This window comes from Malania oleifera, chromosome 9, assembly GCF_029873635.1.
Source record: "Malania oleifera isolate guangnan ecotype guangnan chromosome 9, ASM2987363v1, whole genome shotgun sequence".
NCBI classification, from domain to species: domain Eukaryota; kingdom Viridiplantae; phylum Streptophyta; class Magnoliopsida; order Santalales; family Ximeniaceae; genus Malania; species Malania oleifera.
In genome coordinates, this window is record NC_080425.1 from 60,287,107 (window position 1) to 60,299,719 (window position 12,613).

A 12,613-nucleotide genomic window follows, 5' to 3' on the forward strand; every position below is an offset into this window, starting at 1 on the left:
TTTTGTTCTTGACAATTAGAGCCATACTAATCGATCGACTCCAAGCAATGTAGTTGTCTCCTACAAAGACTTTTGAGACCCATAGAGAACCTGGATTATCACTGGGATGAAGATAATATGGGCTTGAAGAATTATCTGAAGGATTTACAGGTGAATTAGCTGATAAACGAGAAGAATCTGAAGAATTTGGAGGATTTGATTCAGCTATTTTTCAAGAAAATGTAAGAATCAGAAAATTCTTGAATTTCAAAATTCAAGAACAGAAATCTAGAGTAGAAAATTCCAAAAAAATTGAATTAAAAAAATTCAGATTAGAATGTATACAATCATAGGAGCAGAAAATTCCAGAGCTAAATATGAAGCATTGCAGAGCAAAAAATAGCAGAAAATTCTATGAGAAAAATTCCAAAGTAGAATAGGTAAAGAGAAAATATATATATATATATATATATATATATATATATATATATATCTGTGTGTGTGCGTGTCTGTGCGTGCGTGTGGAAGCAAGAATCAGAAAGCTTGCTCTGATACCATGTCAAGTTTCTGTTGAACAGAAAACAGAAACAGAAACAGAAACTAAGAGGAAGAATGGAAATTTTACTTAATGAATTAATTGAGTACAAAGAAGTATTTATAGAGTTAAAATACAATAACAGAAAGAATAACTAATTTTCTTCATGTTTTCCTATTTGACACATGCTTCTTTAGAATTTAATTCCATTTTCTCAATTAGTGAGGCTATACTCCAACAAAAGCCCCTCACAAGAAAAAAAAACCACCAACCACTGGAGAAAAAAAAATTGGAGTGATTTCATGTGATACATGAGAATAAAATGAATTATAGGAAATGAAATCGAATTTATTATTTGACATGCTTATTTCTTTTATTCAGATTTTCATTTTATTTATTTTTTAACTTGTTTCATTTTGAAAATTTCATATTCTTTTTTTTCAACACAAACACACCATTTTGGCAGCCCTAATTTTTCAGTCCTACCAATTATGAACTCAACCTCCTCTTATACCTCTTATGAGTTTGGACCTCCTGGTTTAAAAAGTCTTAGGTCCTGTCTTCATATATGATCACAGCTCCCTCCCAGTTGAGGTAGAGTTCTGGCACAAGTTAATTCCACCTAAACTTGCACTCCCTTTACACGACATTAATTAATTTTAGTGTCCTTTAATTTTGTGTGGTAAACTCAAATCTTATAAGTTCAAATTTTTTCTCAAATTTTTTTATTTTTAACTATCAAGAAAAATGAGAAAAAATAAAAATAAAAATATACAATTAATAACATTTGATATTTCTTAATTTTCAATCATATTAGAACAAATTTTTTATTTTAAATAGTATTTGATATAAAAAATCATAATAAAAATTAATTTTCTTCTTATTTTTCTTTTTTTTCCCCTACCCCTAACCAAAGTCTCTTATTAAAATACACTTTTTATGAGCACGAAGTTCTTGCCTCCTCCTGAAAATCAGCTCTGATACCACGTTAGATTACCATTTTATAGTCTTACAATGTATATCAAGCTTTAATACCTACCCTCTATACATGATCAAATTGCGACCATTTTTAAAATTTAAGTTTTTATTTTTGGTCAGACTATAGTGACAGTCAGATATAAAAGAAATGAGATATGCAGAAAGACAAAGTAAAGCTGTGGGCTTGGAATGAAAGTAGAAGCTATTTTGGCAATGAGGTAGCTAGCACCAACCTATGGGAGCTGAGGTGGGGATGCATGAGTGGTGTGACTTACCACCTGATGATAAATGTAGTGGTAGCAGTGGTTGATAAAATGATAATGAATAAAAGAAAGTGGAAGGAAGAAAAGCTGTCGTTTTATATAACAGGTAAGCTATGAGATTTGTAGCTGTTTAAATTTCAGTGCTTTCTCTCTCAATCGGAAGCTCTCTCTCCCACTCCCCATTCCATTCGCTTTCTATTCCCACTGTTTCCCTTCAAAGTTCAGACTCCCATAAAAGATTCCACGCCCGGATTCTTTGTTTCTTACCCAAATCCGAGGCGCACACGTATGTTAGTAAAATTACATGTATGCCCTTTGTTGGTATGGAAAATAGTTTTGTTTTCTATTATAAAAATTATGCAAGTGTCGCATATTTAATGTTTCCAAATAATTTGTATGTTCATTTGTGGACGATAACTATATTTTTCATTTTCATTTTTATTTTTATTTTTATTTTTCAAATATTGTAAAAATGTGACTTTATTTTTTTATTTTTCAATTTTAAATAAAAATTCAAATAATATCCTTTTATAGTCTTTAAATATTTTCTATATAACTCTTGAAAAATTTTAAAATAAAGTGATATTTTAGTAATTACTTTTAAAACTTGGAAATGAAAAAAACAAACACTATTTCACACCGACAGTCCAAAAACGCTACTCATTGTTTATTGACAAAATCTTATGATTTTATACTGGTATAGTATTATACTACATCAAATATGATACATGGTTATCATAACATATATACTATGCAATAGGATATGACATCATTGAATTTTTTAAAAATAATTTTAAAGTATTTATTTTTCTTAAATTGAGTGAGTAGTGGAGGAAGTGATAGTCAAAATCGGAGAAATTATAGAGGGGATCTTCTCCTCTCCACGTGTTTGTGTGCATGTTTCCTTAATTGTACATTTATTAAAAATGGATCCCTTTTTATATTAATAAATATATGATCAATTTCCCACATGTTTAATATTAAGAAAACAGACACACAGATACGTGTCTAGAGGGCGGAGGGCAAAAACAAGTTATACGCTTGTATGCTATAATGGAATGGATTTGGAAGTAGAATGGAATATGAAAAAAGAATTACAAAAACTCCCCTTGCCATTTGACAAAAAATAAGGAAGGTACTCAATGATTTTATTGTGAATACTAAATCCCACCATGATTTTCAAAATTATGAAAAATTATAACTTCATTTTTTTTTTTTGAAAATTAGTATATTAGATGAAAATGTAATTTTAATGGACAAAAATGCCCTTAAATGATAATACTTTTTTTTCTTTAAACCTCCAAATAACGGCCAAATTGTTTGTTTTAGTTGCCATTATTATTAAATAGAACTTAGATGTGTTGCTCAAGACCTATGAAAATAGTATATACATTAATCATGAAATACAGTAGATATAAAATTAACATAAGAATTCAAGATATTTATTTTAGCGTATAATCTTAATAGTTATCTAATAAATCTAAAAATCGTAGGAGATAAATAATAAAATTTTAATAAAAATTAACTAAAATATTAATATTAATAAAAAATTAGGGGTTAGGGAGACAAATGGTGCTTTTGACCCTCGAATCTGCCTCTAGGCACCTCTACCTGTCTAATTGAAAAATCCTTAGTGCTGTCATCTATTACTTACATTGATTAATTACACGAGGCATCTTAATATTTTAACACATTTGAGTACACATGAGCTAACGATGTTATAACTTTTCATTATTTTAAAAATTATAAGGGAATTAATGACCATAATAAAATCATAGGATGACTTATTGATTTTAAATTAAATCATAAGAAAGATTTCTATAATTTCTCCTAAAAAATATTTAGTGTAATATATAATTTTATAGAAACTAATTCTTTCCATTCTTGAATATCAAATAAATTATCAAGAGTGCATAGCAAAGTCTAATCCATGAAACAAATTCACCACAAATGAGCCAAAACATTTTTTTTTCAAAAAAAAAAAAAAAGCAAGCAAAGAAACATGGGTGTCAACTCACCTCTATAAATAACTTCTATGGCCAAACAAGTCCCAAGTGTACTGGTTGGCAGTGCTGGATATTTTCCAAACACGGCAGTTAAACACTTGCCAAACAAGGCCCAAGTGTATTAAACTTGAAATGAGGAAGGTACTTAAGGGAGTAAATGTGGGGAGGAACGGGGGTCGACCTCCATTTCAGTAGAGGCGTCTATGCCATGTTTGTTTGGATGAAACTGCAAGCTCACCAATCACACTTTCAAAATTACAAATAGTAATTATTGCTTTGTTTGTAAGTCACTGCAAGATCAAACCATCTCATCCATGCACTGCACAAATTGCAGACCTCAGAGCAGGGCCCCCTTCATTAGAAAATGACTTGACTTAATTTGGCATTTTCTGAAATATAAATGCATGCAAAAACAATACTACTCTATAAAACCTTCCTTATTTTTTATTCTAATTTTTATTTTTTGTTTTCGTTCTTTTATTTTTATTTGGATGGTGTTGAAATTAATAATCACATATCCTCCTTATATTTTTTAATCAGTAAAAATGATGGTATGGTAGCCCCACATTTATTTGCATAACCCATTTTTAAAATCTTAATTATAACACTTTTAATATAAAGTCAACTTATCCTATATAATTAAATTTTAACAGCTTAATTAATTTTATATAGGAATTCGTGCAAGTTAGAATATATATATATATATATATATATATATATATGAATATATTTTTTCTTCTCCTACCTAGGGAATTTTTTTTTTTTAAATATAAATGTATATGGAAAATTGAATGAGAACATTTGGATGGAAGGAGAGTTTCTCATTTGAAATTCTGTATTGTGTTTGAATCCGTGCGCTTAAATTAAAAGCCTGGAGAGTCTCCGCAGCAAGACGTGAGCAAATATTTCCATCCAGGCCGACAGCATGTATCTATTCATTATTCATAATGCTCCACCTAACTCAGTTTATGCATAGAAAAAGAAGACTTGCAGGATGGTGCTCGAGAAATGTAATCCCAGCCCACATCATTCCCAAAGTGCAGCCACACTCCTCCATAAACAACAAATAAGAAACCTCAAGGACGGCTAATGAGAAAAAATTATAGAGGCAATCAATCTGATTTTTCATTTCATAAGATCAATATTCTAGTTGCCTAAGAGTGTATTGATATGGTGAGAAATTAATGGTTGGATTCTAAGCGTCAAATTCGAGAATGATTAATAGCAAGTTTTAAAAATTTTAGGTCGACTTGACTAAGCTTAATTTAAATCATAAATAATATATATATATATATATATATATATATATAATATTTAGAAAAATTCAGTTAAGCTTGTGAGTATTAAATAGTACTCTAAAATTAAAATTCTATTAATCAAGAAAATCAAGCAACTTAAATTAAGATAAAATTTATCTAAACTATTTAAGGAATGAGTCAAACTTAAGTATCTTGTGAGTTTATCCATTAATTTTGCTTAATTTGATCATAAAAGCGTTGTGAATCATGAACACCCTAACGCTGAGAGAGGAGTTTTCAAAATTATGAATTACTATCATAATTTTTTTTAAAACATATTTTTAAGAAACAAAACTTTTTGCTCCCTTAAAAAAATTATTCCCAATTTCTTTGGAAGGAAAAAGAAAAAAAAATTTAATATAGAGGGCAGCAAGAAACAGGTAATCATGGTGTTGACCAAATAATGGAATTGCACAAAATGCTAGTATACTTTTTTACACGCTGAACAATGAACAGTCCTCAGCATACCCTCTTCATGTATTCTTTTTTTTATTTTGGGATTACAATTGGATATTCACACATTGATTTTTTGATCTACGTGATTAATCCTACGCTCTTTAAAGTTAACTTCACAACTCTAGAGGAAGGATAAATTTAAGAGTTCAGGAACGGAAATGAGCCCAAAAAAATTTAAACATCTGATCTCGTGAGATACATTTTCACAACCCGCACTACCACCTAAACCAGATGTGATCCTTCGTGTATTCTTGTTTCTCTTACTAATGAGGTTTATTTTCTCAGATAATTGCCGGCCGATACGGCGACGAAGAAAAGACAAACCCGCGTGAGCAATTTCCCTGCCGCTCCAAGGGCATTTTCGTCTTATCGCTGTCTTTTATCAAACAACCATTTAACATCGCGCCATCTCTCCCCCATTCATTCCTTTTATTCATTCCTTTTACAACACCAATATCACACGCAGAAGCGGGAGAGAGGGAGACAGAGGGGCGGAGGTTTCATTGTCGTCGTTAATGGCGACGGCTTGGGTCAAGTCGCTGCAGTGCAAATCAAGAGCCGTCGACGTTCACAATCCGATCCCGAAAAACATCTTACCCACTTCTTCTAGTTGTAGAGGCACCGTTCAGAGCATCAAAGATGTCATCGACACCACCACCAAACAAAACCATAGAAAGCCCAAATCCCCATTCCCCAAACAACCAGGTTCCGTTCGCCCCCGCCCCGCCGAACCCAGTTCGGACCGGGCCCGGTTCAGCTCCTCCGCTCTTCCGACCCGGACATCGGATCAATATTTTCCGGCCCTGAAGGAACTGGGGAACGGCCACCCTTCACGCAACGTCGTAGAGATAATCTTCCATACGAGCTGGTCCCCGAAGGCGTTTCTGGGTCAGATAGAGATGATTTTCAAGATCCAGAACGCGCCCCGCACGGTGGCCCGATTCGAGGAGTATCGGGAGGCGGTGAAGGCGCGGGCTGGCTCAGGTCAACGAATCGGCAAGGACGCGAGTGCGTGGGAGGACAATGCGCGCTGCGTCGCGGACGGGAACGAGGTGATGCGGTTTCACTGCCTCGGCCCGGCCTCCGGCGGAGCCTACGTCGCCGGCGCCACCCTGGCTTTTTCCAGCGGAAAGGGTTCGTCGATTTGCACGTTTTCGGGGAGCGGGGAGGCCCACGAGAAAGCCGGCGGAGGGAGGGGCCGGCGGGCAATGGTGGTGTGCCGAGTCGTGGCCGGGAGGGTTTGTAAGCAACTCGGGATTGACTCGTGGTTGGAAGAACGAGTAGGCTTCGACTCGGTGAGTGGGGACAATGGCGAGTTGCTAGTGTTCGATCCTCGCGCGGTACTACCTTGCTTTCTTATCATCTATAAATTGTAAAAACAATCTAGGCCTTAAAAGAAGGGGAAAAAAGAAGAGAGAGAGAAAGCCTTCATGCATTTATCAAACCAATTTTTTTCTACATGTTGTCGTTTAGTTTTTGTTTTTTGTTTTATTATTTTTGATCTGGTTTGGTCTTGTGTGATTATGAGAAAAATTGGCCTGATAAATGCTCTATTAGCCGCATTTACTGGTGGTTGGGTTCATTTTTATCTTTACCCTATTCGAAATCTAGAAAGGGAAATTTCAAATATGGGAATAGCAAGAAAATTGGGTTTGGGGGTGCAGAAAGAAACAATGGCCAATGCCCAATGCCCAATGGGTCCTGCCACGAGCTTGACCTAGCATACAGGGTCTGGCCACTTCCCTTGTCCATTTCCTACTCCCCTTCCCTCTTTGTTTTAACTGTTTATCTCATTGCCTACCCTTAATCAGACGTTTTAAAATTAAAAAAATCCCCCTTGTTAGGATATGTGGTCCGGTTGAGTTTGAATTTGTGGTTTATATATGTGATAAAGATATGGGCAGTATCTGTTGTTAAAATTATGAGCTTGAACCTTGTACTTATGTATTCTCCGGAATAGTAAAAATTAAAACATATATATATATATATATATATGTGTATATAATATATATAGATGCTTTCTTAATTAAGTGGAGTTACAAAATGAGACTGCGATATCAATGATGTAGGACAATGGATGGCAAGCAACATTCCTTCTTCCATCCTTTACATCAGTGTTTATAAGTTGGCATTGCCTCGTCCGTAAAATTGGTGGTGGTTTGGAACAAATTTGATGCGGAATGTGTGCGTGTTGGCCAAAATGTGCAGTAAAAAGAAAGTGTGTTTGGCCAAGCTTCGCGGTAAAAAAGTATTCGTGTAAAAGAAGGTGCAGCAAAGATAACTGCAACAAAAATTGAGGGTTTGGTTAAAGTTAGCATTGAGTGAAATTCAGGGTGTCATAAATGTCTGTTTCACTGAATACCCAAATCTGGAAAGCAGTGCATTTTCAATGCACTGCTGGGACATCAAAGGCCCATGTGTGATATATATAATAATTTCTGAATTATGACATTATTGAGCTCTTGACTTAATAAAACATCCTTCATGGAGTGAATTGGCCGATAAGGCTTCTTTTTGTTGTTGTGTTGTTGGTTTTGAGGCTTGGTTTGGTTAGATTAAATTAAGGATCTCTCATGTTGGATACAAGTATTAATAGAATAGGATTAGTTAGAAAGGACATTTACCCTATATCTAGGAATTGTCATAGATTTGAATTTATACAGAATGTAATATAAAATTATATTGAGCTTTATTTAAATTCATCTAAATTCAAATATAAGATCCAAATTTCTTACTTTAAATCGCAACATTTAATCATTTTACGTGGATAAGATTGACCAGCTTTATTCTACCTCATTGGTTAACCAAGAAAAGTGTTGGGAGAGATATCAATAAAGAACCACAGCGAAATAATTCTTCTTCTTATATGCAAGCAAATATAGTGTATCTCTACTTTTATACATGCTGGAAATAATAAAAAAAATAATCAATCACACCAAACTACAAGAACACAAGCAGTTCTTTTACGTAGAAAACTTCCTCAGTATGAGGAAGAAAAATCACGGGACCTAATCCAGTTAAAATCTCCACTATCAATCAAATAATAGGTACACAAAGTCTTCTCTAATCGTAATTAGAGGATACAAATATCTCTCATCAACATATCAACAATCTTGGCAAATACAAAGAGAATTAGAGAGAATATACCAAATTCGTGGTTACTGTTCACGGGCAAAAACCCCAACTCCTAAGCTCCAAATCCGATCTCCACCGTTCAGATTGTAGCTCCTTGAGTTGTGAACTTCTCCTCCAAATTTCAGCTCGATTGGACCACAGAAGAAGCGAGATCGGAATCTTGATGAAATCTAGGCAACATGAGAAAAATCACTTTTTTTCTCTCTTTCTTTTGAGAAGTGATGACTCCTCTCTTCTCCCCTCTCTTTTTATAACTTCCTTTAGGTTTTCACACTAAAATGGTTGGGCTTTGGGCTTTCCTCCACATGGAAGGAAATAACCCAACAAATCTCCCTCGAGTGGAAAATTCCACTTGTGAGCTTGTCCCATATTGGAAAATTAAAGTGAATGATGGGTGCTTATATACATGGATGGACTCAAGACCCAATTAGCTTGAGCTTTTGGGTCAAATTGGTGTTCACCCATGTGTATCAAGCCCACCCATGGCTTCCTCTGGTCCTAACAAGTGGTATCAGAGCCGACGGTTCGTAACTCTGGGTGAGCGACATCGTAGAAAAAGTCGAGACGGGAAGCTAATTCTCCTGACGTGCTAACAATTGGAGGACCAAGGGTGTGGCTGAGGCCAATAAGGATCATCTAGGTTGCGGATGGATCCGAATAGGGTCAAGACGTGGGAGGTAGGATTGGTTTGGAGGCACGTGGAATGCAATCTGAGGCATGTAAGATGCTAGTGGTAAGGCTCACTTGAGCAATTGTTGGAGAATTGTCCTAGAAGGGAGACGGTTTCTGTTCAAGGGGGAGTAGGAACTCACAAGTGAGGGGGAGATTGTTGAGAATTCCACTTGTGAGCTTGTCCCACATTGGAAAATTAAAGTGAATGATGGGTTCTTATATACATGGATGGACCCAAGACCCAATTAGCTTGAGCTTTTGGGTCAAATTGGCGTTCACCCATGTGTATCAAGCCCACCCATGGGCTCCTCCAGTCCTAACAAAAAGAAAATTAAATAGATGAGGCTTGAAGTTCGTGAGCCATTTCACCATCAAAATGGTTAATTGGAACATGTATTTCCCTAGAACTTCTCTTGACAACACGTAAACATGTGTTAGCTCAGGAGGAGTTCATGGGTGGGCTTGATATACACGAGTAAACACCAACTTGATCCAAAAGTGTCTATTGGATGGTAGGCTCAATCATGTATAAAAATATCCATCTTCACCTCTATTTTTCCAATATGGGACAAACTCGCAAGTGAAATTCTCAACAATCTCTCCCTAACTTGTGAGTTCCAATCGCTCCCCCTTGAACGGAAATCGTCTTTCCTTCGTGAGAGCAAAAATCCAATTCTCCAATAGTTGCCCAAGTGGACCTATCCCCGTGCCTTACGTGTCTTGGATTGCATTTCACATGCCTTCTAACCAATTATACCTCCCACGTATGGATCATGTTCGAATCAATCGTTCAAGCTTAGATGATCCTTATTTGTCTCAGTCGCACACTTGATCCTCCAACTGTTAGCACATCAGAAGAATTAGTTTTACATCTCAACTTTATGAAGTTGCTTGCTCAAAGTTACGAGTCATCAACTTCGATATAACTTGTTAGTTTCGAAGAAGTCCATAGGTGAGTTTGATACACATGAGTTAGCACCAACTTGACTTGAAAATTTGAACTTATTGGATCTTGAACCCAACCATGTATATAAACACTCATCTTCCACTACTTTTCTAATGTGGGACAAACTCGCAAGTGAAATTCTCAACAACATGTTTATGAAAATTAGAACACTACCCATCACAGCCTAAGCTCATCCCAATCCTTTTTTAAATACTCATTTTACCAATAATACTAAAATTAAAACCTACATTAATTAAATTGACACCCCTAATTTTTTTTTAAAATTTTTATTTTTTAAAATTAGATGTCTCGGATCAAATGGTAAATTGTCTATCTCCCATCCTTTACTCCTCATTTTCTCACAAGATTCAAATTTAAGGCCTCCATTGCAAAAGTCCCAAGTTCTAAAGACTCCCATAAGTTTTAGTTCATGATCACAATCCCTTCAATGAATATGCAATTAATAACATACCCATTTATCATTTACCTTTGGTCTAAATGTTTCACTTTTATGAGAAATTAGAAGTCAAATTTATTAAATGTAAAACTTTATATCATCCTACATCACGTAGTCAGGGTGACGTACTTGTGCATCTTATGCATTTATCATCAAATACTCGATACAATAATACAATTAATTTTTCAACTTTTTTATTAATCTAATAAATCTATGTATAAAAATTATATCATCTAACTAGATTTTTTTAAGGACTTTCGAATAGATATCACTTGTGTACATACATTTTAAGTCTATTTAGGAGGCATTTCATAAGTAAGAAGTTATGACTTTTTATGTTTAAGGTTTTAAATTTAAATGTTGAGAGGGTAAAAAAAAGGCGAGTGATGGAACATGTGCTACCACTAAGAAATCCAAAATATATATTTGTTAGCTCTGTTACATCTTCTTGATCTTAATACACAATTAGCTTCTATGAAAAAAGTATATATACATATACAATTAGCTAGAACGCACAATTTCAAAAGATACAATGAAATTTATTTAGATCTGCATTGTTTTATGAGTTATTTATTTACATTATTTCCATTTTAGGTAAATAAATTACATTGAATGGCATTTTTTTTTTTACTTTCATATAAAGTTAATTAAAAAATTAATAATTTGGCTAAGTGCCAACCTACAATTTTTCACTAAACTCTCCCAAATTTATCTAATTATTTATGTGCTTACATGAATCTACAACCTCCTATATTTCCTTTTAAAACCATAATAATATCTCCAACAAACTTAGACAAGCCCTTGATAATATAAGATAGATATATATATATATATATATATATATATATATATATATATATATATGTAGTATTGTTTAACTTAATAATTAGTTAATTAGTATTGTTTAAAATCAATCAAAAAATAGTTTAAATATTTTTAAAATGTTAGGATGTTACTGTTCAAGGAAAATGTATAATTTTACCTTTTTACTTTTGAAAGTTGGATAGATATTGGTATTAGAATTAAAAAAAAAAAAAAAAGAAGAGATACTGCGTTTGTTCTTTTTGGAAATTGATTGTTTTATTTTGGTTAAGACAATATATAGTTTTTATAAGGAAAAATACTGCATATTTGATATTTTAGGTCAATTTCTTAAGTTCTGAATTCTAAATTTTTAATCAATGAAAAAAAAATTGCCTACACTTGTAAAATTATTAACGTATATAACACGGAACCGTGTTCTTCTATTTCAGGTCTAAAACATGTCTAATTCGAAATCAAACTTACAAAATAGTTTACAAAAGTCCTCAATTTTGAGTAGTTTTAGAGTCATTTCTCATTAACAAAAGAAGAGTATACATTTTTAATCATTACTTGGTACTAATGTATATTTAAGATTTGTTCATGCTGAACTTTTACGGTATAAAGTTTAAGCTACAAATTAACTAAATCGCAATATAGATATAAAACTTTACTGAATAAATTTAAATATATAAAAATGATCACTTTAATGCATTTTTAATTTTAGATAAGTAGTAGACACCATTTTTTGAAATTGTCAATAAAGTAGTGTAAAGATGATGACTAAGACATGATTTTTCTTTTTCAAAATTGAATAGTCAATAAATAGATGCGTTAGACTTTTTATTATTATTATTATTATTATTATTATTATTATTATTATTATTAGTACTGGACCTGATCAATTTTTAATATGATTGAACATTGGAATTATGCCATTTTTCAAAGCAATACCATGAGAAATAATTCAAAAATATCAATCCAACCTATGTACTCAAGCCCAAATAGATTATAACTTCCTAACAACCCTATTTCAAAAGGAATTTTTTGTAAAATTTTTAACTTCGAATATTGTAAATAGCAGATA

At 33.4% G+C, this 12,613-nt stretch overlaps 1 protein-coding gene across 2 annotated transcripts; it reads left to right on the forward strand.

Annotated features, from left to right (window-relative positions):
- Positions 1 to 5,932: 5,932 nt before the first annotated feature.
- LOC131164859 (uncharacterized) lies at positions 5,933 to 8,026 on the forward strand. 2 transcript variants are annotated; one of them, XM_058122371.1, is made up of 2 exons: positions 5,952 to 6,855; positions 7,585 to 8,026. In XM_058122371.1, the coding sequence occupies exons 1-2, from the start codon at positions 6,031 to 6,033 to the stop codon at positions 7,687 to 7,689; spliced, it is 930 nt and encodes a 309-aa protein (XP_057978354.1). In that variant the 5' UTR covers positions 5,952 to 6,030; the 3' UTR covers positions 7,690 to 8,026. The 2 variants fall into 2 exon arrangements, with proteins under 2 accessions (XP_057978355.1, XP_057978354.1); XM_058122372.1 differs by lacking the exon at positions 7,585 to 8,026 and having other exon boundaries at positions 5,933 to 7,061.
- The last annotated feature ends 4,587 nt before the right edge of the window (positions 8,027 to 12,613 follow it).